The 23,783-nt window shown below is 45.0% G+C and overlaps 7 protein-coding genes across 8 annotated transcripts; 3 read left to right on the top strand and 4 right to left on the bottom strand.

Moving 5' to 3' along the window:
* The first annotated feature begins 2,193 nt into the window (after nt 1-2,193).
* On the top strand, nt 2,194-3,920 carry LOC6534003 (POC1 centriolar protein homolog). 2 transcript variants are annotated; one of them, XM_015194876.2, is made up of 3 exons: nt 2,194-3,228; nt 3,288-3,491; nt 3,629-3,920. In XM_015194876.2, exons 1-3 carry the CDS (start codon nt 2,350-2,352, stop codon nt 3,755-3,757), a joined length of 1,212 nt encoding a protein of 403 aa, XP_015050362.1. In that variant the 5' UTR covers nt 2,194-2,349; the 3' UTR covers nt 3,758-3,920. The 2 variants fall into 2 exon arrangements, with proteins under 2 accessions (XP_015050362.1, XP_002094692.1); XM_002094656.4 differs by having other exon boundaries at nt 2,200-3,228; nt 3,288-3,920.
* A 301-nt stretch (nt 3,921-4,221) lies between these two features.
* LOC6534002 (transmembrane protein 19) lies at nt 4,222-6,100 on the top strand. Its single transcript, XM_002094655.4, has 2 exons — nt 4,222-4,447; nt 4,515-6,100. The coding sequence occupies exons 1-2, from the start codon at nt 4,339-4,341 to the stop codon at nt 5,396-5,398; spliced, it is 993 nt and encodes a 330-aa protein (XP_002094691.1). The 5' UTR covers nt 4,222-4,338; the 3' UTR covers nt 5,399-6,100.
* A 66-nt stretch (nt 6,101-6,166) lies between these two features.
* Nucleotides 6,167-7,512, bottom strand: LOC6534001 (fibrous sheath CABYR-binding protein). The gene is made up of 2 exons (XM_002094654.4): nt 7,229-7,512; nt 6,167-7,176 (listed from the first exon to the last, which is right to left on the bottom strand). The coding sequence occupies exons 1-2, from the start codon at nt 7,290-7,292 to the stop codon at nt 6,194-6,196; spliced, it is 1,047 nt and encodes a 348-aa protein (XP_002094690.1). The 5' UTR covers nt 7,293-7,512; the 3' UTR covers nt 6,167-6,193.
* Nucleotides 7,513-8,107: 595 nt separating this feature from the next.
* On the bottom strand, nt 8,108-9,375 carry LOC6534000. The gene is made up of 2 exons (XM_002094653.4): nt 9,287-9,375; nt 8,108-9,205 (listed from the first exon to the last, which is right to left on the bottom strand). The coding sequence occupies exons 1-2, from the start codon at nt 9,315-9,317 to the stop codon at nt 8,190-8,192; spliced, it is 1,047 nt and encodes a 348-aa protein (XP_002094689.1). The 5' UTR covers nt 9,318-9,375; the 3' UTR covers nt 8,108-8,189.
* Nucleotides 9,376-10,718: 1,343 nt separating this feature from the next.
* Nucleotides 10,719-11,787, top strand: LOC6533999 (guanine nucleotide-binding protein-like 3 homolog). The gene is made up of 2 exons (XM_002094652.4): nt 10,719-10,932; nt 11,003-11,787. Exons 1-2 carry the CDS (start codon nt 10,905-10,907, stop codon nt 11,704-11,706), a joined length of 732 nt encoding a protein of 243 aa, XP_002094688.1. The 5' UTR covers nt 10,719-10,904; the 3' UTR covers nt 11,707-11,787.
* LOC6533998 lies at nt 11,736-14,258 on the bottom strand. The gene is made up of 4 exons (XM_002094651.3): nt 14,164-14,258; nt 12,545-12,888; nt 12,331-12,360; nt 11,736-12,182 (listed from the first exon to the last, which is right to left on the bottom strand). The coding sequence occupies exons 1-4, from the start codon at nt 14,192-14,194 to the stop codon at nt 11,805-11,807; spliced, it is 783 nt and encodes a 260-aa protein (XP_002094687.2). The 5' UTR covers nt 14,195-14,258; the 3' UTR covers nt 11,736-11,804.
* LOC6533997 lies at nt 12,930-13,626 on the bottom strand. The gene has a single exon (XM_002094650.4). The coding sequence runs from the start codon at nt 13,575-13,577 to the stop codon at nt 13,137-13,139; it is 441 nt and encodes a 146-aa protein (XP_002094686.1). The 5' UTR covers nt 13,578-13,626; the 3' UTR covers nt 12,930-13,136.
* Nucleotides 14,259-23,783: the final 9,525 nt, after the last annotated feature.

Here is a 23,783-nt window from a genome sequence, read left to right as displayed (position 1 = left end):
CCAGATCACCGGGATTCGAATTCGTTTGCGTTCTTGTTTTGGGCTTGAGTTCATACTCGGATTCAGGGCGACAGGTGCTCGGCAGATAAGAGCAGAGCAAAACAGAGCACTGCGCATAGCGGTAGATGATTCGAATCGGCGAGGATCGTTATCCTGCTGCCGCTTTGGTCCTTCTGCTGTTGCTGCTGCGACTGCTGCTGTGCCAGATTCTGGCGGCCAGGACAGCAGGGGCTGGCCAAATTAATTCCTTGCCATATTTTATAATTCAACAGATGACACGAGCCAAAGCGAGGGCTTCGAGAAGCCCTGGCACGAGGGTCCGCTGCTTGATTGGTGCCTCTGGGGTCGGGCTGCTTTCCAAGTACCGATTCCCGATCCCGATCCCGATCCCGATCCCGATTCGGATCCCGGTTCTTAGGCACAGTTCGATCCTGCGGCTCGTTTGTGGCACAAGCCACATGCCACGCATCCAGGACTTTTGCTGAGCGGCTTTTATTATTACTCTGCCAAAGGGTTACATGTGCTATTTGGCAAAGTTTGTTTTTTGATTAAGTGCAAAATTACTAACTAGTTTAGTAAAAAATGTGAATTGGTTGATTATGTGGTAAATTATGTGTTTATATAAAAGGCTAAAAAATATTTAAAGTTTATAATAATAAGAACGGATTTATAATGTATTGATAGCTGAAACTGCCATATGCATTAAGAAACATATTGATGATTGAAGAGCATATATGTACTTAGCTCTTAAAGGTAAGTAAATACTTCACATGTAAAATGATGATTTTTAACCAATAAAAATAAGCCAATATAAATATCTTGAGAAGAGTATTTGGCTCTCGAGTGTCTCAAGAAATCGGCACCTCCTTCATTATTGGGCCGAGGATTTTGGCTCGACTTGAGGTTCTGGCGACTTTTCCCCCCTGGCACATTAGCTTAGTTTATTTGAAAGTGCAACAGTTTGTTGATAAAAAGCAGTTTGTTGAACCCTCGCCAGAGTTCGATTGGAGTGTATTGGAGTGGAGTGGCTCCCCTCAGGGAAGGGACAAACGACAACGACCTTTTGTCTATGCGATCTGCGGGAATAAAAACATGGCCAGGGGTTGCAATATGGGTATGGGTATGGGTATCGGTATGGGTATCGGTCCTAACTGCATTTTGGCAAAGAACAGTTACGAGTTACGAGTAGCATGCTACAGGTGGAAATCGTGTGCTTGTCACACTAATTTCTCAAAGTTCGAGCGCAGTTAGCAGTTTGCAGTTCTCGATTGTGTCGGTGGTTTCGTTTGTAGTCCGCTCCTTTGGCCGTTGCACTTTCACAGTTGCACAGTTGCACAGTGGCTGTCACATTTCGTTGTTTAATTTGATGTCAGTTTTTAGACCTTCACCGGGGTCCATTGCCCGCTCGACATGCTGGCCAACGCATAATTAGGCGATAGAGATAGCAGCAGCAACAGCAGCAACAGCAGCAAAGGAGCCATTGAACTTGGCCAAAATGCAGCGGAGGATCATTAGAGAAGTTTGCTGAACGGCAGCAGGTTGAAGTTGAATGAACTAGCCCAGAGTTCGACGCTCACCAGAAAGGATAATGACAGCACAGGTAGGGACAGCACCACTCCGGGTCTAATACATCTGCTGCTCCTCACGGGTGACATGTGTTCGAGGATCACCTAGAAGTGACGAGATCCCATCAGCAACCTGTTGCGGAAATCACTGTTCTAAAGGGTCCTTGGCAACTTACACTTTTTTGATTTGTTTACATAATAGTAGACAAACGTGGCTGTAAGAAAATCAAAATATAAATTACAAATCGATACTAGTTATAAGGATTTTCTATTTTATTTTTGTATCATAAAAAGTTTTGTTAGTATTCAAACAAGATTAGATTCTAGTTCAAAAGTAATTAAACATAAAAATTTTATTAAAATGTATGAAATAGCTCAAGCCAGATAAATGTATGTACACTTTCAGAAATTGTAATATTTCAAAACGCAGTTTTCTTCAAAATTTTTTTTTTAATGCTGTAAATGCATTTAAAAAGCTGGTGTAATAAAATGTAAATTTTCTGTAAACTTACGTTGTAACGCAGTATACATTCATCAATAATAGATGGCGCTTTTGAAGCTGTCATTCAGTATATTTGTCGAGCTATTCGGTATATCACTGTAATCGAAAGACAGTCACACTGGGCCTACGCGATTTAAAAACCGATAACCGATACTTTCAAATAACGCATCCAAACATCGACGACGCAATTTTCTCATTTTAAACTCAAGCGGCAAAGCAACCCAGTATTTGTTAAAAATTCCAACAAAAATCGTAAGAAATAAAATAATAATTAAAAACAAAATGCAGGGACTGTTCAGCGATCCGGCGCTGGAGCGCCACTTCACAGGCCACTCGGGCGGCATCACGCAGCTGCGTTTTGGTCCCGATGGCAACCAGATAGCCACCTCGTCCACGGACTCCACGGTGATCCTGTGGAACCTGAGCCAGGCGGCCCGCTGCATTCGCTTTGCCTCGCACTCGGCGGCGGTGAACGGAGTGGCCTGGTCGCCCAAGGGCAACTTGGTGGCCTCCGCCGGACACGACCGCACCGTGAAGATCTGGGAGCCCAAGTTGCGCGGCGTTTCCGGGGAGTTTGTGGCCCACAGCAAGGCGGTGCGCAGCGTGGACTTTGACTCCACCGGTCACTTAATGCTCACCGCCTCCGATGACAAGTCGGCGAAGATATGGCGCGTTGCCAGGAGGCAGTTTGTATCTTCGTTTGCGCAGCAAAACAACTGGGTGCGCAGCGCCAAGTTCAGTCCCAACGGCAAACTGGTGGCCACCGCCAGCGATGACAAGTCGGTGAGGATCTACGATGTGGACAGTGGTGAGTGCGTGCGCACCTTCACCGAGGAACGAGCCGCTCCACGGCAACTGGCCTGGCATCCTTGGGGCAACATGTTGGCCGTCGCCCTCGGCTGCAACCGCATCAAGATCTTCGACGTAGCCGGCAGCCAGCTGTTGCAGCTGTATGTGGTGCACTCGGCGCCGGTCAACGACGTGGCCTTCCATCCTAGCGGACACTTCCTGCTCTCCGGCAGCGACGACCGCACCATCCGCATCCTGGACCTGCTGGAGGGAAGGCCCATTTACACTTTGACGGGCCACACTGATGCGGTCAATGCGGTGGCATTCAGTCGCGATGGCGACAAGTTTGCCACCGGTGGCAGTGATCGTCAGGTGAGTTTTGTTTCTTGATTGTTGTTGGTCTTACTCCTTGATTTCGGTTTCACTTGCAGCTTTTGGTCTGGCAATCGAATCTACACACCTACGATGCTTCACAGTTTGAGGCCAAGTCTGCCTTGGCTTCCTCCGGTTGCGAAACCAGTGGCGTCTCCTCGAAACAGAGCGTAGGCAGTGCGACCTCCAAGTCCAATGATCTCAGCATCCGCATTGATCCGCGCCAATCGCTGGCCTATCAGCTCTCGGAGGAGAACTTTCAGGTGCTCGATAGTAAACACTCGACTCAGCCGGAGAAGGTGCTCAGTCACGGCATGGACTTCAAGCCGCATTCCCCAAGCCCGCGCTTCTTTTAACCAACACGTTCAGTAGCGAACATAACCAGCCGAACCTTCCGCAGGTATTGGACGTGTCCATCGAGTCTGGGTCGGATTTGTGCTCCTGTTCCGCGCGGCTGGACGAGATTAGCAAACTGTTGGCCTTGATCGATGAGCGTGTGCGGCGATTGGAGGGCATATACACATTATAGCCTTCCTAGCTCCCTAAAATACCAATAAACGTAGTATAATTCATATTTGGATCATAATTGATAGCGATTCTTGATCGCAATTCTGTTAAGTTATTTCATGTCCGCTATGCAGTACGGCGTATTTTACAAAAAGCTATTAAACAATTGTGAATATATCACTGCATTTTATTTTTTTGTAATTTAAAAGAATTTTTGGGGAATTATCTATTTATTAATAAGTTTATTTTAAATTATATTCCATTAACTTTATTTGCCTTTTTGGAATTCATTAAATTATCTAAAGAATTTTTCAAATACTGAGAATTTATAAAATATATATGAATAAAAGTAATAAACAACTTAAAATACAGAAACACAATTGTTCAGCAATTATATTTTAAATTTAACGTCAATGAAAAAAGTGATGGTTTGAGTCTTCGGTGAACCAATAGCCAGGTTTCAGGCACCTGTGACACACTAACATTTGACATTTTCAAACACTTGTCCGACGGCCCCACTGCCCCCCATTAAAATAAACAAAATCTGCCGGAGAAAGTGGCGATAAACAGCGCCCAGGAAAGTCGTATACTGGAGCCGTCGAGATGCGTGACTGGATGCCGGTGCTCTTCTGCGGACTCTCCGTGCCCCTCTCGCTGTTCATGTGGCTGGGCAATGTGGCGCTGTCGAAGTTCTGGACCAGTGACTTTGAGGGTGAGCGATACGGATCTCCATGCGAACGTTACCTGGGGTCAAATAACGCCGAAAGGTTATCCAACAGAGTCCCGGGTGATTCCGCCAGTGCGCTGGCTCTTCTCCACCATGGCGCCCTTGGCCCTGATGACGGTGGCTCTGCGCCGGAGGAGCGTCAACCGATCTGGAGCTGCGCTGGGCATTCTGGTGGCCTTTATCCTCTCCATCGCCAGCCATCCGTTCTTCGCCAGCCTGGTGGTGTTCTTTTTCAGCTCCTCGCGGGCCACCAAGTTCCGGGCGCACATGAAACGCCGCTTTGAGAGCGATTTTCGCGAGGGCGAGGGCCAACGCAACTGGATACAGGTGCTCTGCAACGGAGGCATGGCCGCACAGCTGGCGCTGCTCTATGTGCTGGACTGCGGCAGTGGAGAGCGGGCGGTGGACTTCGCCCGGGAATACCGATCCAGCTGGCTGGGTGTGGCCGTGATGAGTGCGTTTGCCTGCTGCAACGGCGACACCTGGTCCAGTGAACTGGGATCTGTGCTATCGCAACGCGATCCGGTGTCTATCATCACCTGGCGACGGGTGCCGCGCGGTACCAATGGTGGGGTTTCGCTGCCCGGCGTCGTGGTAAGTCTGCTGGGCGGTCTGCTCGTCGGCTTTGGCTACTTTGTCACCGTACGCTACACTGTGGAGGCCAAAATGCTGCTGGTTAGCCCACCACAGTGGCCCATCATCGCCTTTGGTGGCATCGCTGGACTTTTCGGTTCCCTCTTGGACTCTGTGCTGGGTGGTGTGCTGCAGTTCTCCGGCATCAATGAGGAAGGCAAGATTGTGGATACACCTGGCAAGGGAGTGCGCCACGTGAGCGGACTGCGCATTCTGGACAACCATAGTGTCAACCTGATTTCCAGCATCGTCACTGGCGTCACCATTCCCCTGCTGGCCCAGAGATTCTGGCCCGTGCGCTGATTGCGCCTTCAGCATTTCAAAGGCTGCCTCAGAAGATGAAAACCCATGTTTAGCATCAATCCATGTTCATAGGGCCCAGTAGGCAGGTGTAAACCATTGTTAGGCATTTATCATTTCATAACGCCAGTGAATACCCTCCATATATATTTTTTGTGAAGCTTACATATCGCCAAGCGAACTAACCGACTTTAGAGACTCGATAAGAGCAACGATTCGGCAGCGAATAGCCAAGGCAGATAGATTATATTTACACTAAGATAGCTAGCCATGTTCCTCTACGGATTATATATTTTTTGTTACCGCGACTGTTCTCTTCCATTGTGTGTATAAGTTCCATTAAACACGGACCATGCATGTGGAGATCCACATTGTCATTGTCTCAAAATTCTCGTACGTGACGGACGAAATTTTCTGATTTGGTTATGTATTTTCTTATGGCGTCATCGCAAGTTGTTTTCAACAATTTGGTGATCAATGATTGCTTCCCGCTGGAATAATTTTAGCAGACCTCGCTCCATATCGATTATGCAAATGTTTTGCTCATTGAACAAACAATTGCCGTTGTGGCGAGTGAAATATCAATTGAAATTTGTAAATGTGCCTGCGAAATAGCAATACTATTTATAATACTATTCGAAATATTTGAACTTTGCTAAAATTGGAGAACTAAGTGCTCTTAAAATATACTTCGTACGAAATCTAGCTACTACTGGTCTCAATCTTCAAATGAATTCTTGTTAGTAAACTCAAAAGTGAATAGAATTGGAATGACAGTACTTTTTACATAATGTATCTTTAATATTTTTGAACTTTGTTCGCTCTTCTTAGTTTCTGAAGTTCAAAGTTACGAATCAAGTTTTGGGAGAGAGCACGTAAAGCCTCGCTGGAGGAACTTGGTGGACTCGTAGTGCTGGTGGCGCCACCCGGAGTGATAGGCTTGGCGAATCCGATGGAGAACTTGATCATAAGGTCTCCGATGGGCGAGTTGACGAACTGGGAGCCCGTTGAGATGGTCTTGAAGATGATGCGACGCTTGTGCTGGTAAACCTGCGGGTCACTAGGCGTGCTGTTGCCTGGTTGAGGAGTTGTCTTGGAATGGGTACCGGCACTACTCTTGGGCCGAGGAGTGGTGGTGGTCACAGTTGATGATTGCTCCGTGGTGCTGGTTTGGTTCAGTGGTCTTGCTGTGGTTCTGGGCTGTGCAGAGGTTCTGGTCCTGGTGGTTCGTGGCTGAAATGTGGTGGTGCTGCGTCGCCTGTACGGCTTGCGAGTGTTGCTGCTTGGAAGGCTCAACGAAGGTGCCTGGTAGCCTGGGTCCTCGTCATCGGGGGCACCTGAGACGGCGTCCGGTTTCTCGGGGTCCGCCGGATAGCCCTGATCCGTCTGATCCTCCTCGTCCTCGTAGTCGTCCTGCAGTTCACCATCTCGATCCCCACCGGAGAAGTACGGTGGCTGGTGTGGTGGCTTCTGGTCGCGGCGCTCCTGCTTCTCGCGGTGCTGCTCGTAGACAGGGTCATTGGGAGCCGACGAGGCCAGCACTTGCTCCATCTGCTTCTGAAGGATCTCGTAGAGCGGCGTATTCTGCTCATCCTCTAGGACGTCCGCCGGTTCGCTGGGCACAAACTGATTGTTGATATAGGCATTGCGTCCGTCCAGGTCTTCTTCCAAGTCCAGGTCCTCGTCCTTACGGGATCGAGACTCCGTTTGCAACTGCTCGGGTGGTGGATGGGTCACTCCTTCGGTTACCTCGGCAGGAGCAGCTTGAATGGCGAGCAGAACTAGGAAGGGAAAACTTATTACCACATGCCAAATCTTTGAGAATATGCTCACCTCCACTCAGCAAGATCAGTAGCTGAATCTTCCAGACTAGAACTCCGACACTTGTGGCTCCCATTGCAGTTGCTCAACTTCTGTGGTAAGTGACACAAATCCCGCTGCTTTTATAGGCAGCCCAACAGCAACCTGTTGCATTGTCCATCCCACGCCCAATTAGTTTTTAGGTTTAGTGCCTGGCAAATGGTGGATGGCCCTTTCAAGCTTATGATATCAATCAGTTTATAGAACTTGTTTTGGGGGTCAATGCACTTGAATCAATGCAACTGCATCACCTCAGAACTCTTCTCAATTTAATTACAAAAAGGTGATTTTGTCTCTACGAAAGTTTGAAACATTATCTGATTAAAAGAGATATAAAGTTGGAGTTGTTATAGCCGTTACTTTTGAAGACTTGAGAAGACTCCAGAAAGAGTTTCCCCTTGATTGTTCAATAATATAGTAGGTGTATCTGTTCTTATTCTAAAATAGGTATGAAAATGCAACTGAACAATGCACAAATATCTCAGTAATTTAATGCTGACGGGATTTAAACGTAATGTAATTTGGCAACTTGGATATCATTTAACTTGCATTCACATAATTAAGTTTAACGACCTCGTTAGTCATAGCAACTAAGAAGGCAAACTTTGGTAATGATACTCCAAAGATACTGACTTTGGGAAAAATAAAGGTGCGTTTCGATTCCATATAGAATATTTAAAAGTGCTAATCAGATCTATTATGATTTGTACTTGTATGGTAATATAGAAAGCCAATCCGCAGCCCAAAAACAACTTGTGGGGCTGCCATTAAACGAAGCCATCAAGACACGTTTTAGCTACAAAACATATGACCCTAATTAAATGAACCCATTTTGTGCCTCGAACAGAAAAGTTTAGAATTTTTTTGAATTTTATTGGTTGTAATAAATAAAATAAATACTATATTTAAGTGAGATTTGTATAGCCAATTCTATCTAAGCTACTTGGTACTTCAGCCTATCATTGTCCTTGGCCTTGGGTTGAGTCTGCTGGTGAAGGGGCGCGATCTCCAGAGGTTTGGGCGTGGGAGTGTCCTTCAGTGGCATGGGGGGCAGGGCGATGTCCTCGGTCGTCTTGGCAGGCTCCAAAGCGGAAACTGGTTTTGGGATGGCGACTTGAACAGGAACTGGCACTGGCTTCTGGGGAGATTCCACGGGTTTCTGTGGAATCAGGGAAAGAGGATCCTTCTGCTTGTTCTCCTTTTGCTCATCCTTCTCTTCGCTGCTTTCACTGCTGTCCTTCTCGTTCTTCTTCTTCTCAGCCTTCTCCTTCTTTTTCTGCTCCTTCTCCAGCTTGTGCTGCTCCTTCTCCAGTTTGTGTTGCTCCTCCTCCTGCTTACGCTTCTCCTCCTCCAGCTTCAATTGCTCCACGATGGCCGCGTCCCGGAAATAAGGTGATGCCCGGAACTTCTTGTCGGCATAGGTAGTTTCCTGCGCATATTTCTCCTGGCACTCGGAGTAGGCAAAGTCCGTCCAAAGTCCGTGGGATCGGCACTTGGCCACGCCCAGCTTGCACTTGTTGTAGAAGACGGCCACCTCTGAGGAGGTCCTGCCGCAGATGGGCTCATAGAGGTCGTGGCAATCATCGTCGCACAGATAGCCCTCGCTCAAGGACTGGGCGGCACTGTTGATAGCCGCGGAATTCGAGGTCTGGCAGTTCTTCTGGCCCGACTCACAGCTGAACCAGGCGATGGGAATGGCCAAATAGGGCGGACTTAGACGCTTCTGTGCGGCGTCAATCTCACCGGGTGCCGCATAGGTGCGCTTCACGTAGTAGCCGTGCTCCTCGGTGGAGACCTGAGTGCTTCCGGCCAGATCCGTGGAGCTGGACCACTTGGTCTTCGTCTTGGTCTTATGGGGATCAGACTTTTCATAGTGGTGATCGGAACCCTTGTGCTTGCGCCGCTTCGCATCCGCGGGAGTCGCCTCCAAAAGCAGCAGAGCTGCCACAGCTAAGAGGAAAATGGGTTGGGAGGGATACCAGTTAAGTATATAGGTATATAGTTCCAGAACTGGTCAGTACGATGACTTACCTACGATGCAAACTACTTGGTATGGCCTCATGTTGATCTGGTCAGCTGCTCAACTCCACAACAACTGATCGCATCTTCTGGCGAGCGGTGCTTAAGTACCAGTCTTAGCCACTCGGCGGGGAATTCTTTAGGGGCTTACCGGTTTTCTACCCATTGCAGCTCTGAAAAAGAGTTCCACATCTTCTCGGGATTTGTTTACACTTCGCGATGTCTCGATGTCCGAGCGAAACGAACGAAAGTACGCCAACTTATTTGGTGTATATTGTATTTGGTGAAATTTTATGCAAACTCATGTGGTTGTGGTCGTACCCTTTCCAGCGATATCCATCTAGAATGCCTCGGATCTGGAACTGGTTGTGTGTGTTTTTAACACCTTCGATGCCCTCCATTCGACGCCCAGCCTTCCAAGCCCGGCAGCTTCTGGAGCCGGTTCTCCGAAATTGGGTCAATCTGGAAAGGTTCGGTGATCTGGTTGTTATTTTATGAGGTTCTTCTGACCGCGATCGCCGCCAGCTGCACTCGCTCGCAGGAAATCCACGTCCAATCAAGCGTTGTCATTCTGTTATTCCACCGATCTCCGTTGATCTTTGATCTGCGTAAGTGATCACCTCCATGGACAGCGTTTGTGATCTTAATTGGAGCGAGCTCAACTGAAATGCGCTTCTGTGATCATACATATTTTGCAGCTTACATTCTCTTAGAGTGACGATTCGTGATCATAAATCTGTCTTATTTAATTTTATACCATAATATATTTTGTACCTATCACCACCGCTCTCTAATGATCATGTATCCGTTATAATCAGTTAATCAAGCCATAGAGCCATCCATAATTGCATTTATTATTACCACCATCACTTTGATGACTCATCCAGCTCGTGATCACTTCTTGTTGATTTTGAATACGCAGTTCCATGGAAAAGTTTTCAAATTTCCCATTAGCATTAGAAAGTTAACCGATCCGATCCGATCTGTGATGCATTAGTTGGGGGCGATCAAGTCGTGTCCAATTACATAATTGGGGCTTTGACCGAATCCCAAAAAAACAGGGGAACTAAGTGATCTTGTAAGCAGTTTTGCATATCAGCTGAAGACTACAGACTGAGTTGCCAAAAGGCGTTAATCTCTCAGACAAACAGATCGAAGCCACACCGAGACCATAGACGTCAAATTTACAGATTTATGAAAGAAGTCACCAGAAAGCAGAAAGACCGAAAATTTTAATAAACGATTTCGGTTTCTTTGGGGTTTTGTGTAAGCCACCGGGTAAACAAAAGAGGCTCAGCGAAAAGAAAGAAACCAAATGAGATGGTATCCGAGGTGGGAGGAAAGAAACCCAAGATAGAGAGCTTGGTCTTGGGTGCAGTAAAAGCGACTGGACAACGCTCTGGTAGCCCGCTCCAGAGACCAGAGACCAGAGACCAGAAACCCAAAGACCAAAGACCGGGCTCAGATCTCGCTGAGAGCGGAGCGTTTTGGGATCGCCTTGTTTGCTCGCATTTACTTTCATTTTTGGAGGGGCTATAAAAAGCGAAAGCAGTGTGCTGGATTTGCTCATAAAGACCGCAAAACTGCAAAAGTCCACTACGAAGCCAGCTGGAAGCAAAGGATTACCACAATGGTTAGACCCATTTACCTGGCCCTCGGTGAGCTAAGCTAATCCCTAGGTTTCTCTGGGTCTTAGCTAATCTTTCTGTCGTCTGTTTCCAATTGCAGCCGCTCTTTTCGTATTGACCTGCTCGGTTAGTGCAGCCCCACTGGCAGAGACGGAAGTCCAAACTACTGAGGAGTTAGCCGTCTCCAAACAGGATCCTCAGGTTGTGAACTCCAGTGCCGATAGCAGTGAGGAGAAGGACGACGATGAGGAGGAGGACGAGGCTCAAAAGGTGGAGGAGGAGACCAGCGAGGATGATGATGACGAAGAGGACGACGACGACGATGACTCGCTGATCCGGAGACGCCGTGAGGCGGAGAGCACTGAGGAGACTGCGGAGGAGGTTGCCACCGAAACTCCCAACGAGGGTCAGAAGGTGGATGCCACCACTGAGGCGGGTCCAACACGAAAGCCCGTGCTCGTGCTCATTCGGGATGCCCTGAAGAAGGTCACCACCGATCTGCCCACCGCCCAGGTGGCCAACAATGCTCTGCAGTACTTCCAGCAGTTCGAGCACTTCATCCAACAGGCCATTGAGGAGGTGATTGGAGATGACGATGATGAGGAGGAAACTCCCACTACAGTCATTCCCGAAACGGAAACCACAATCGAGGACAACAAGAAGCCCGAGGATGGGAACGCGGAGAAGATCCCGGAAGTGGAGATCCCAGCTGTAGTTTCCGAGAAGGAGCCTCTGGCCGTGGAACCCATGAAGGTGGTGGAGTCCGCCCCTTCGACTTCAGCTCCTCTCAGCAATGCTGTCTAGTCTAGAAATTAGGATCAACACATCACTCCTCAGCTATTTATTGTCATTTATTTATTGCTAACTATAAATTGTATGCCATAATCTGTGTTCGAAAACTTCTATTGCATTGGGTTGAACAGAAAATCCTTGAGAATCCTGCCTTCCTTCCCCTTGTTGTCCTTCATCGCATATACGTGATTCCTGAGCTGGCTCCGATGGCGATTAGTGGTTCGTCTCTTGGGAGGCTCAATCTGCTGCAGCAGGCGATTGAAGAATGAGTTTGGTGATTTGGTGGAGGGATTCCTCCTGCTGGATCCAGATCCGCTGGTCTTTTTTAGTGACAATTCCTGATCTCCAACGGTCAACGTAATGGGCAGCTTGCCACCCGTGCTGATATAAATTGGAATGGTTATGTAGATGGGTGAACCGGCAGATTGGGAAGCCACCACTTGCGAATCTGGCTTACTCTCCGTTTGAGATTCTGGCTTCTTCTGGGTCTAAGAATATAGAAACAAGAAAACTAATTTGAGTACTGGAGTACAATCATAAAATGTGTACGTGTGAGGAATTCAAAAGGAAGTGGAATATATGATTCAGTTAGTTTTTGAATATTTGACTAATAAACTATATAATTTAACGTCATACCAGCTCTGTTTTTTCAGGATTTGGTAACACCTGCGGAAGAAAATAAAAGCAAGCAATTTGAATTAATTAAGTGCTACACAAACTATTTTCAGAAATATAGCTTTCTACACACGATGTAGATTAGTAATCTTTCTTTAATATTACCATTATAAGTATAAATAGGTTATTGACAGTGGTTAAATTTAGCTTTCTAAAGGAGTTCATGGGTGCTTACCTCCTCATTCTCAAGGTCCAGGGGCCGTTGCTTGAGGAAGTGCAGCGGATTGGCGTCCTCACTCAGGTTGTTGTACTCATCCTCCGATAAGGCGGGAAGACGATCGTTGTGGAAGTTATCGTCCTCCTCCTCGATTTCCTGCGCTTTTATTGCAGACTTGGCTGTCGGATTGCCTTTTGGCTTGGGAGTTGTGGTAGTGGGTGTGGCGGTCGAGGAGCTGGAGGAACCAGTTGAGGGATCTGATGAGGTGGACTGCGGCAAGATCTTAACTCTGATGATCTCCTGGCTGTCGTTTGATTTCGTTACATTCTGACCAGAGCACACAATCGCACAGAGGAGCAAAACTAAAGGGCAACGCATTTAAAATTAATAAGTTCATTAAAAGTCTACTATTATTACATTTTATTTTAAGGCATTAGGAAAAGTATTTTCCCATCGGTTAAATAAAAAAAAAGATATTTTGTGCAATTTCCATGTGATATTTTATTTGATAAAATATTACAACCTAAACTCTACCGACTAACTTATAATAATGCCCAATCCCAGCCTAACAGCCCTCCCAATCCTGCTTTCTCCTTGATTATCCCACAGATTACAGCGTCGTCTTCTTGCCGTTGAGGATCATCTCGGTGAGTCCAAGCTGCCGGAACTGCTGCAGTCGCTCCACTTGATGGCAGAGGCGCTTCTGGAACTGCACCTCGCGGCTGAGTTCCTTGAGCTCGTCCACGCTGCAATTGGGATTGCAGCTGCCCATCTTCTTGGCGATCAGTTGGGAGGTTAGCACTATCTTGGCCTTGGACAGGCGGAGATAGGAGAAGTCGGCGCTGGCCCGCTTTAGTTCCTGGCGGTACAGGAAGAGCTGGTACGGGAAATTCACGTTGGTGGACTTGCGACGGAGCTTCTTCAGAGCCCGCTTCTTCTGTTTCTTGAGCGGATCGTGGGTCTTCACCTTGTGCGGTTTGTCGGAATGCCTCTTTCCCGACTTGCGACTGGATTTCTCTGATTTGCGGCTGTGCTTGAGCTGGTCTACCATGGTGTGTTGTTAGTTGTGAGTGTCAGGAGTGAATGATGCCCCGATCTGGGAGTGAGATCCTTTTAAGGGATCCTGTGGGCAGGTAGATCCTTCGTCCAGGTAGATATGGTCCAGGTAATTAGCGGGTGCCAGTCACGCGTTTGCATGTCGTAAACGGAAAACAGTTAACAGGCTTTTCATTCGGTTTTTCTAAGCGATCCGGGTCGATGGGAATTTCCCCGTCTCGTTTATGGCTTTATGACTAGCCAGAGATCCGCGCACCCGGCTTAATCCTCAATTATGGCAGCCAACTTAGCGCCGTTCGCCCAGATCCTCTGGGTTTTGTGGCGATTTTTCCAGCCAAACTCAGCAGGGGATACCCGTATATCCTTCGTGGAACATCCTTCCAACATCATGGATAGTTCTAGAAGCACATTCTATGGAAAGCGGCAAGAAGACGACCCTGTCCCCCTAGAAATTTCTAGCTAACACTTGGTTTTCCTGGAGACAAGAGCTGCCCTTGGATCATTTTCATTTCACAAAGTTACTTTCTCACTGCTTATAACCTAAACCACATCGTATAGCACAATTCCCGCACAGAACGCACCTCCGCAACAAAAGCTCCACGTTGTCTTCATATTTCGTGTTTAATAATAATACTGAAACCGCATTTGGCTTGGCATTTCTATTTTATAGCGGAGAAGGCAACATTTTTGGTTTGAGAAATTTCACTTGAATGGGAACAATGCGAAGTTCTACCGGCAGAAATTTGCATATTAATTTCTCAATAGTCTGGCTCCACTTTTCTCTTTTCTTCTAGCTATGCAAATTTGGCTCTGCCATCTCTTGGCCCTACAAATTTAAAAGCCGATGTCGTCATTGATTGAGTCTCTTGTCGAAGGTGGTCAAGGTGGTGGGGGTAGGGGATAGGGGGTAGGGGGAATATCGAATAAATAATGATGATGCGCCACTTTTTCGGTTTATCTTGCTTGCATTTTATGATTTTCGATTCGAGAGATATTCTTTCGCCTCAGTGCCCAACAGAAGTTGTAAGGGCCCTCATATCTCTCTGCTGCTCCATCTTTTCTACACAAAGAAAAATAAGTCATAGATTCGCTCATGAAGAAATTCGTCCATTCTGGAAAATTAAATATAAAATAAATAAATTAAAACGGCCCACAATCCGTGCTGTTTTTCACGTAAAAATTTACAGAAATATTTTATATATTACACTATAAATTGAATTGGAAAAAGTAAAAAATTCAAAGGAAAATATAACAATTTAACGTGTTCTTTGATAAATATATTGTTTTTTACAATACACATATTGAGAAATAAATGTTGTGTTGTTCTTTTGTTTATGTTTGATTGGATGCGATTTTTAAATTGCTCACATTGTTGTGAAAATGTAAAACATCTCTTTGCATTTTGTGTTTCAAGTGTGGTCAGCCGGAATTAGCCAGGACCATTGGAAAGTCATCGATGGGTCGCTGCATCCATTTAAAGTTCAGTTTATTTATCTAGCTGCCAGACGGGGAGTCACGGCATTTCCATTTGACTTGGCTCCGGGTTCCGACTGCCTTGCATAACGTTTCCTTCAATGTCCTTCATCTCTTGCGGTTTGCGTTTGTCATTAGACGACGTCTAGACTCTAGACCGAGATTCAGTCAGCCAGTGCCAGACATCGATCTGCGGCGATTGCCCCGAGAAGTTGGCTACAGAAACTTGGCCATAGGGAAATGGTCGAAATTGGCAACGATTTCTTCTTGGCCAACTGTCTCGGAATGAATTTACTCTTGGTTAAGCAGGGCGAATAAATAACCATTTTGGCAAATTTATTTTTTTGGCTAAAGTTCACGAAATTAGGTTTAAGTGAACACACATATGAACAAATCAATTTTTAAAATATCTGCAACTACCATAGTTTTAAAGGCAATCGTTCCACTTAGGCAAATTACATATTTTATATGTCCAATAAAAGGGCATCGCTTAATTGTTCTTAACTGTTTTGTGGCTTTTATGACTAGCCACTCAGCAAAACTCCTTTTACAATCCGCCCTTTGTAATATTCCAATTATAAATGCAGAAAAAGTCAAGTCGGAGTGGGAACTTTTTTCATAGTCCCCAATCGAATGAACGACGCAATAATTTTCCATCGTCATTGTGTTTGCACTTTGTTAGCCATAAGGCCAATAAATTGGCCAAAAATGCGCCATAAAGTGGTTGGCCAAAAGGAGCCATCAGACAGAAGAATATCCTGCGGAGTGAGAAACAAAGTGGGGAGTTCGCCCAAAACCTATGCACTTTGTAATGAAATAAATGGACTTTCATGATGGACGGACTAGCAAATAAATTGCAACTTTTCGCTCCAAATTAAAATGCTCTATTTTCGGAGGTGGGCGAATCTGTTTTTTGTTCATGCAAAAATATAATAAATAACACACACGACTAAACTCCACTCACGGAGTTGTATTGTTTCATTTTGTGTACTATATTGCTCTTGTTTCGGTCTGTAAAATGCATTTCACATATTATTGTGCACTCAATCAAAAATCCATTTCCGTTTGTTTCGAACCCACACGTCTGTTTCAGTCTGTCTGTGCGGAGTGGGAGTGCGGAGTCCGGAGTGTGGATATTCGGGGACCATTGGCAGGTGGTCCTTGCCGCGAGTTCCCGGATTGGCAGCCAAAAGTTTGATAATTGAGTTGAAGCCACGCGTTGAAGCTGCGACCATCTCCACCTTTTAGAGCCGCTTCCTACACGCCGAAAAACATGTCCATATAAAAAAAGGGGTTACAAATTAAAAAAAATTTTAAAAAATAAATAAAATTAAAAATTAAAAAAGGGGTTAAAAATGTCAATTTTTATAGTAATGTATTTTATTGTTTGTTTTAAACAAAACCTATGCTCTCCTATTTATGATTATGATATAATGATTATAATGGTAGATTACACATTTTGTCTTTTTTACTTTTATTACAAACATTTACTAAAACCAAACACTTTTTAAAATCGGTCAAATATCCAATGCTTTCATATTCCTAATTTTAAGCGTATTGATTTTTTCACTCAGTGTAGCGGCCACCCTTTGCTGTTCCCAATCATCATCAGCTTTTAGCGGTGCTGGGCGAAGGCCTCCTTTTTGTATGCGCAGGACGATTGCAGGGACTCCATTCGTGTTGCACGTGCCGCATGGCAATTCAATCGACTGTGGGGCGAGGAGTCAACTGGGCGACCAAATAACATCGGATGGATGGCTGTCCTGACAGCCAGAGTTCCGCTTGTGGACCCCTAACCCCGAACCCCAAACCCGGAACCCCAAACACCGAACACCGACCACCTCTGCACCATGCTGCAGTCAAAGTAATGCAATCCCATTGCAGCCAAATGGGGTAAATGGTTGGAGATCCTTGCGGAAGGACCTTTATTGTGTTTGTGCAGACCATATGATGGAGTCCTTGCCGGCAACTGACTTTGAAATGGTTAAATGATGGTCAAACGATGAATGAATTATTCGCACAGCAAATGGGTCAAAAGGATGTGTAATTTAAACACCAATGGTTTTCTATAAGCTTTCTTAGTAATAATTCTAATTCCCTATGCCAAGAACTGCCAATAAAGTGGGATTAAAAAAGTTTGGTAGTTCCTTTATTTTATCATCATTTTAAATTTTCATTGGACAAGTATTTAATACTTTAACTGAAACCCTTCTTATGATGTTTTACCTTTTTAATGAAATGCCTTGCAAGCATAAATATAATATCTATAAATTGGATTGCAATTGGTATTCCTTCTCTTTGTTGCAATAGGCGTTCGAAATATCTGCATTCGAGTATTTGCAAACAAAAAAAAAAGAAGCGAAGGAAACAGAAGCAGTTTGTATGATGTGTACGAAAAATTGTCATGCAATAAAAACTAATCAAATAAATAAATAAATGAACAAAAGCTGGCACAGAGGCACCGGCAGAGCAAATAAAGTGACAAAATAAAGGAAAACAATTGCGAAATAAATGCCACAAACAATTGACAATAAACTACAGGACATACAAATAAGTGTGTGTGCGTGTGTGTGTGTGTGTGAGTGTATGACCCGATTCGCAAACACACATACAAACATGTTTGCATGCGTCAAGGATATAAATAAAATGAAAAGAAGCCAGAAGAAGAATGAGGCACAGAGAAATAATAAATAAACTACAGCTCATGTCATGTCAGCAAGGATAACACAGAAGGAAGGACCAACAAAAACTGACAAAATGAAATTGAGAAGAGGAACAAAGCACACAAACACCCGGATAGCAAAAAAAAAGATAATAATAAATATGTAGAGCAAGTGAAAATGGCCAAAAGTTCCGCAGATGCATGTAGTTAATTTGATGAGCTCTTTAAGTTGTCCAATTTGTCGGCATTCTGGCCAAGAGGAGTGAAATAGGCCGTGTAAACACGAGTGGACACGCATTCACCCACATTCTATGGAATACGTTTTCAGATAACGATATGGATAAGGTGGGTGGGATACCTAGCAGGGTTATCCTAAAACCTCTAGGATGTAGAATTCGGTGCTCAAAAGTGGGAAAAACACGAGCAGATAACCGTCTTTGTGGTGTAGAATTTCCATTATAAAGATTATGTGATAAGTTGAGACAGAAAATATTAAATCTTATTGCACCAAAATGTTTTTTAAATGATTTTAAAAATAAGTACAGAAAAACTGGCTTATGGAAAAGAAAGGTTTGAAAATATAGTCACCGTAGAAGATAAATAAAATATTCTTAAAATTTGCTTATCTGTTTCAAGCACTGTAATAATAGCTAGATATTTATAAAAGTTCCATAAATGATACACCACTTAGTGAACGCACAGAGTACTCTATCCTCCATTCGATTTGCCATTAAAAACCATATCATCGCCGACAATCTGTTAAGTCCTTTCAGCATTGTTGGGGCAATTGCAGCATCATCGCCCCACCATTATGAAAACAATCCACGCTCCGTGCCTCTAGCCGCAGTTTGGAGCCCTCGCTTATTGGCCATAAATTTAACGTGGCCATGGTCTATTAACTGCGTCGAGATCTGGAGAAGGGTGCCTCTTAATTTAGCCACGTTTATCTGCGAGGCAGTTGGGGGCCGCCCGGAAATCTCTGTTCGCACAAATCAAAATATATAAGCCCATGGCAGAGGGCGGAGCATCCGACTTTGGCTTATCTATCGGCTATGGAAATTGAATTTCCCCTCGATGAGCTGATGAGCTGGTGAGCAGCGGAGAAGAACGCCACTGAATTGCCAATGGAGTCACATGTGCAGAAGGGACGCATCCTGATAATTGCACGATAACAGGCTAATTTTCAATTAGCGCCATTTTGATAAGTGTACATAAATTAGCCGATTTCTTTCGCTCGATTTCGCTTCATTCGCCGCTTTGGTCTTCATTAATCGGCGGCAACAAATTGCGAATGGATATTTTCGCTGGCTGCTCATTTCCGGTCGCCGATGGGATTGAATTGGCCAGTTTTGGGGGTGCCACAAACGTGACTAGTTTATTGATTTCGATCGGTACATAAATTAATAATAATGCCAGAAAGCAGTCGGTAACAATTTGCTTTGCTCTGCAAAAGCCGCAGAGCCAAAGAGCTCACTACCCAATGACCAAACTAAAAGTCAAACACCACCCGCTGCTCTGGCTCAATGAAACATACTTACGTGTTGGCCATTTTGACGGCATCGTCGTCGTCGTTGTCGAAGCTCGAAGTTCGAACCTTTTGGCCATATAAAATTCCAATCATACTTGACCAAAAGCAAAACACTGGAGAATTTCTACGCTAAAAGCACTGAGCGGCAACAGCAAAAAGGGAAACAGCATCGGCAGAAAGTTAAGTGAAGTGGGGCGTTTAAGCCAGCAAGTGTGGCGAAAAGGGGTGAGTGGGGGAGTGTGGGTGAGGGGTTTTGGCCTGCTACTGGCAGCAGTCAGCAGAAATTTGTGCTACACTTTTGCCAATAACTTACCGCTGCTTAATGTTGCTCCTGCCTTTTTTGTGGCCTCTATTTGATGGAGAGTTCTGGAACTTTGAAGTTGCACGATTTTGGATACAATCACCGTCTTGGAAAAAAGGTTTCAATATTGAAAAGCAGTTAAATAGTAAATTTTTTCCATTTTCAGAAACTTATTTTGTTCAAACTGGTTTTTCTTTCAAATTGTTTAACACGATTATTACAAAACTTAAATAATAATAGTTATATAAACCAACTTATTAAAATATATTTATATAAAATTTAAAAACACAAAATAGCTGTTTGCAGGCTTTTTATATATGTACATATATATCCTCTTATACATATATCTTATATCTTCTTTTATTTTGTGTCTTTTGAATCAAAGACTTTCATAGGAACCAATAATTTGTCAAACGCAAAAATAAATTGAAAAATGTTGCACATTCTTTTTTTTAATATTTGCCTGTGGTGTCTTCTACAAACATCGATATAAAAATCTATTCATAAAATCCAGATCTTGACCTAAGCTTGCCCTTTTCTAAAGGGCATTCCAGATTCAGCTTTAAGGGGCCAAATATTATTCCTTTGCTGGTTACTTTCAAACTTCAGACCCAGGCTTGACTGCCAAATGGTTTTTCCTTTTCCGCCTCCACTTATTTGTGTTCTGGGGCTTATTGCCAGTGGGCAAAAGTGAACAATTTTCGACAGATTCTCCGAAAATAGTTGCCGACTGCATAAGGTAGAATGCATCGCTCCCAGGGCCTCGTTTTTGTGGTTGGCCTTGTGGGAGCATTTGGACCAAGTCCAAAGCCAGTCAGTCGGGAGAAGCAAAATAAGGAGCAGAGTTAGAAAATTCCTTTTCACTTTTCAAACGATAACCTTTAAGCATTTTCGAAGGACGAGGCAAATTCGGTGAGCCAGTGAGCAGGCGGAGAGAAAAGTAGAGAGGGAAAGCCAGAAGAGTGCTCCTTGGAGCAGGTAAGTTGTCGCAGCTTAATCGATTTGGAAAAAGTTGCCATGTCCTGTGTGAGACACCACCACCCTTGCCATGCCACTTTATTTTTACGCACCATTTGTTCTACACCCGTCGTCTTCGTCGTTGCCCTTGGAAAATGGCAGAAAATGGAAAATCCGCTGGTCGACCCCCTCCGCTGCCAATGATAAACTTTCGACACATTTTTCATTTATTTTCAACACCTTTGATTGATATATTGAACACTTGGCACCCAGCTCAAGCAACAGTCTTTCGGTGTCCTGCCGTTCCCTTTCGTTCGTCAGTTATCCTTCATAGCTGCTTTTTCGGGGCTCTTTTATGCTCTGAAGAATGGTGCATTGAAATTTCCGTTTGTAGTTTTAACTTATAATATGGGTTTCAGCAGAAAGATTGTTAAGATAAAGGAGCGTCTAGTTAGAACTTTAATAAACGCTTTAATTCAGGTTTTTCATTGTAAATGTAGCTTAAGTGTAAGTAACTCTATTTTGGAAATAGTTTCTTTTTCTTTATTTATATGCAGCACCCCGTTTTCTCAAGTGTATAGCGGAAACTCGCGTCAGCTGGCAGATATTGTCCCGAGTATTTGCTGCGGATGCTGTGAAAGTGCGGAGTGGAGGTGGGAGTGGGGCAGTCATGTCAAATGCTGTGACAAAGGTGAAGTCTACCACCCATCCGGTAGTCCACTGCCACTTTGTCCGGCTGAGCTGAGAGCTGGCTTACGGTTTAAATTGAAGTGCAGGACACACTTCCTTTGAGCAGGCAGCATCCTGGAGGCAGTGCATCAGTTCCTTGAGCATTTGATCTACCTCAATGTGCGTTGATAGATGGTCCCTGATCCGGCAGCTTTCTGCCCGGCGATGGGAAGAGGAGACCCCCCCATTTTATTTGATGACCCATAGAATTCCGGCTCCTTTGTGCCGCAGCTCAAGCAAAGTGGCCTCGAAGCAATCTGCTTTGTGCACTAACTTGACAATAACTGGCCATAAATAAACAAATATCATTAAACTTAAGCAAGTGCCCGGACTCCTGGCCGCCGTTCAGGCCACTTTCTCGACCAGCAGCAGTCGGCAGAACAAAACCAAAAGATATGCCAAACTGTGGCCAAAGTGGCAACAAGGAGCCGAAGAAAGCGATGGCGGATACCAGCGAAGCGGGGCAACTTTTCATAAACATTATTAACAATTATTGTTGTTAGCTGAAGTTGCCCGGGTGGGTGGGATTCTGGCTGCCAGGACTCGCCTCTGTCGCGTGCAGCTAACAAAGTCCTTCTGCCTGCTGACTCCCTGCTTCAGTCTCCTGGCAAAAGTTATAAGCACGGCCAAAAGTTGATAAGAATGAGCCATAGACGTCGTAAGGCAGCCACTTTCGACCGGAGCTCATTCGAGTGGGCGGCGGGGGAGTTCTTAACACGGCCAAGCTTTGTGCATTTTTTATAAACTAACGCCCTAAAAACGGGACAGAAAAAGCGAACAGCAACAATACGAGGGGGTCTGAGCACCCTGAAGACCTTGTCTGGAGTTTGCCACTCGTACATGGTGATGGGTTCGTGAGTCAGCTTTTAAGAAGTTTGAATTTAGTATTAACTCGATCAGAAGTACATACTCTCGTAAAACAAACAGGATAAGCTACATAACTAACTAACAAACTAACTACAAAAATATATCGTTTAATTTGCGCCAAAATGAACTTTGTTTTAGAAGTAAATGCAGATAACAGCTAGACTTTTTAAATTTCAGTATAGCCTAACCTTATAGACACATTCTAGTATAATTTGCAGCTGGAGTTCAAGGTTGCCATCTCTAGTAAAAGTTTGTTGCAGGTTGCTACTTCCTTAGCTTGTTTATTGATGTTGTTCTTGCTGCTGCATCCACTTTTTTTCAGCACTAAGCAGACAGTTATTGTTGTTGCCGCTACTTGCACATACTTCAAATAGTCTTACAGAAGTTGCACACTATCTTCTTCAGCGGAAAGTTCATAAAGTTGCGACGAAAAACGCCCACAGGTTGCCCACGTTCAACGTTCTACGTTCTAGGTTCTACGTTCAATGTTCGCCGCTCGTCTTTGCAGCCATTGCTCATACGCCACGTTGCACGAAAGGGGGAGGAAATTTACTTTTTTCGGGGAGTGAATGAAAGACTGAGCCAAGTCTCGCCCTCGTCTCGGGCCCCAAACAAAAGTTGAGAGCATTGCACGAAAGTTTAATTGAGAAAGTTAAGGAATTTCAATTAACTGAGGATATTTGTTATTTTTATTCCGGGGATGCCTGCTACGCGTCCTCTGTCCTGTTCCTGCTGGTGCTCTTAGTGCTCTTGGAACTCTTGGTGGTCCGTGGTGCCTTAACTCTTGTCCCTCCGATTGCGGCCTCGAAGTCTGGGCTGTAGCATTTTTTGGCCAAGTATTTTGTGTGTTGAGTCATGTGTGCTATTGGCTGGCAAGTTTTTCCCTCAATCTGGCTAGTTGTTTTTCATGTTGCTCACAGCATCGTGGCTTAATATCCCATTAAGTGGAGTCTATTAGCAGGCCAGCCGCCCCTAACTCATTTACCCTGGCGAAACATGCACTTAAGGGAGGCGATGATTTAGCCTCGATTGCAGTCAGATATCTTTTATAATTTATACTTTTCCTTTTGCCCAGCTAGCTTGCTGGCCAATTGCCAGCCTTTTGCCAGACTGAATCACATTGAATCCGGTCGGCTTAGTACTTAATCAGCCAACTGCAGACTTCTTTTAATCGCATTAATTGCACTTAATTGAAACTACAATCTGTTCCCGTTGGCCGAAGCATTGCTGACTAAGATTTGTGGCTTGCCAACGAGCGGGTCAATCAATCAATCAACCAATCATTTGCAAATTGCCAACACCAAATGCTCGCCTTTAACCTGGATTTTGGCCTCCTGATCTCGGTTGACAAGTCGTGTAAGTCGCTCGCCACCTGCTCTTGTTTAATTATTGTTCGCGCTGCCGTTGGCTTACCAATATAGCGATAACCGCTAACGAGTTAAGTGCTTTGTACGCCCGTTCAGCGGCGACCGCAGCCCGTTGCCCAAGTAAAACCCCCGGATCCGGGGATTTTGGGCGGAAAGGGAGGAGTACGGACGGGGGGTGGTTGGGTGGTTGGGCGGTTCAAGGGTAAGCTGACATATCGTTGATGAGTTCTGTTGACCAAAGTCATTACATGGCGAATGTTGAATGATGAAAGGTTCTCCGCCCTTTCGAAACCCGTTGACCTGGATCCCAATCCCAG

The sequence above is a fragment of the Drosophila yakuba genome, chromosome 3L (genome assembly GCF_016746365.2).
Source record: "Drosophila yakuba strain Tai18E2 chromosome 3L, Prin_Dyak_Tai18E2_2.1, whole genome shotgun sequence".
Lineage (NCBI taxonomy): Eukaryota > Metazoa > Arthropoda > Insecta > Diptera > Drosophilidae > Drosophila > Drosophila yakuba.
The sequence above is the reverse complement of the archived record's forward strand: the minus strand, read 5'-3'. Positions and strand labels throughout refer to the sequence as shown.

What these genes read in the sequence shown, in the direction of transcription:
- LOC6533999 (XM_002094652.4), top strand. Translation starts at nt 10,905, where the DNA reads ATGGTTAGACCCATTTACCTGGCCCTCG. An exon ending in ACCCATTTACCTGGCCCTCG is followed by an intron (nt 10,933 to 11,002) that starts GTGAGCTAAGCT and finishes TTCCAATTGCAG; the next exon opens with CCGCTCTTTTCGTATTGACC.
- LOC6534001 (XM_002094654.4), bottom strand. Translation starts at nt 7,292, where the DNA reads ATGGGAGCCACAAGTGTCGGAGTTCTAGTCTGGAAGATTCAGCTACTG. An exon ending in ACTGATCTTGCTGAGTGGAG is followed by an intron (nt 7,177 to 7,228) that starts GTGAGCATATTC and finishes TTCCCTTCCTAG; the next exon opens with TTCTGCTCGCCATTCAAGCT.
- LOC6533997 (XM_002094650.4), bottom strand. Translation starts at nt 13,577, where the DNA reads ATGGTAGACCAGCTCAAGCACAGCCGCAAATCAGAGAAATCCAGTCGC.
- LOC6534003 (XM_015194876.2), top strand. Translation starts at nt 2,350, where the DNA reads ATGCAGGGACTGTTCAGCGATCCGGCGCTGGAGCGCCACTTCACAGGC. An exon ending in CCGGTGGCAGTGATCGTCAG is followed by an intron (nt 3,229 to 3,287) that starts GTGAGTTTTGTT and finishes TTTCACTTGCAG; the next exon opens with CTTTTGGTCTGGCAATCGAA. An exon ending in TCTCGGAGGAGAACTTTCAG is followed by an intron (nt 3,492 to 3,628) that starts GTGCTCGATAGT and finishes AACCTTCCGCAG; the next exon opens with GTATTGGACGTGTCCATCGA.
- LOC6534000 (XM_002094653.4), bottom strand. Translation starts at nt 9,317, where the DNA reads ATGAGGCCATACCAAGTAGTTTGCATCGTAG. An exon ending in CCAAGTAGTTTGCATCGTAG is followed by an intron (nt 9,206 to 9,286) that starts GTAAGTCATCGT and finishes TTTTCCTCTTAG; the next exon opens with CTGTGGCAGCTCTGCTGCTT.
- LOC6533998 (XM_002094651.3), bottom strand. Translation starts at nt 14,194, where the DNA reads ATGAAGACAACGTGGAGCTTTTGTTGCGGAG. An exon ending in TGGACCTTGAGAATGAGGAG is followed by an intron (nt 12,361 to 12,544) that starts GTAAGCACCCAT and finishes TTTCTTCCGCAG; the next exon opens with GTGTTACCAAATCCTGAAAA. An exon ending in ATCCTGAAAAAACAGAGCTG is followed by an intron (nt 12,183 to 12,330) that starts GTATGACGTTAA and finishes CTATATTCTTAG; the next exon opens with ACCCAGAAGAAGCCAGAATC.
- LOC6534002 (XM_002094655.4), top strand. Translation starts at nt 4,339, where the DNA reads ATGCGTGACTGGATGCCGGTGCTCTTCTGCGGACTCTCCGTGCCCCTC. An exon ending in CTGGACCAGTGACTTTGAGG is followed by an intron (nt 4,448 to 4,514) that starts GTGAGCGATACG and finishes GTTATCCAACAG; the next exon opens with AGTCCCGGGTGATTCCGCCA.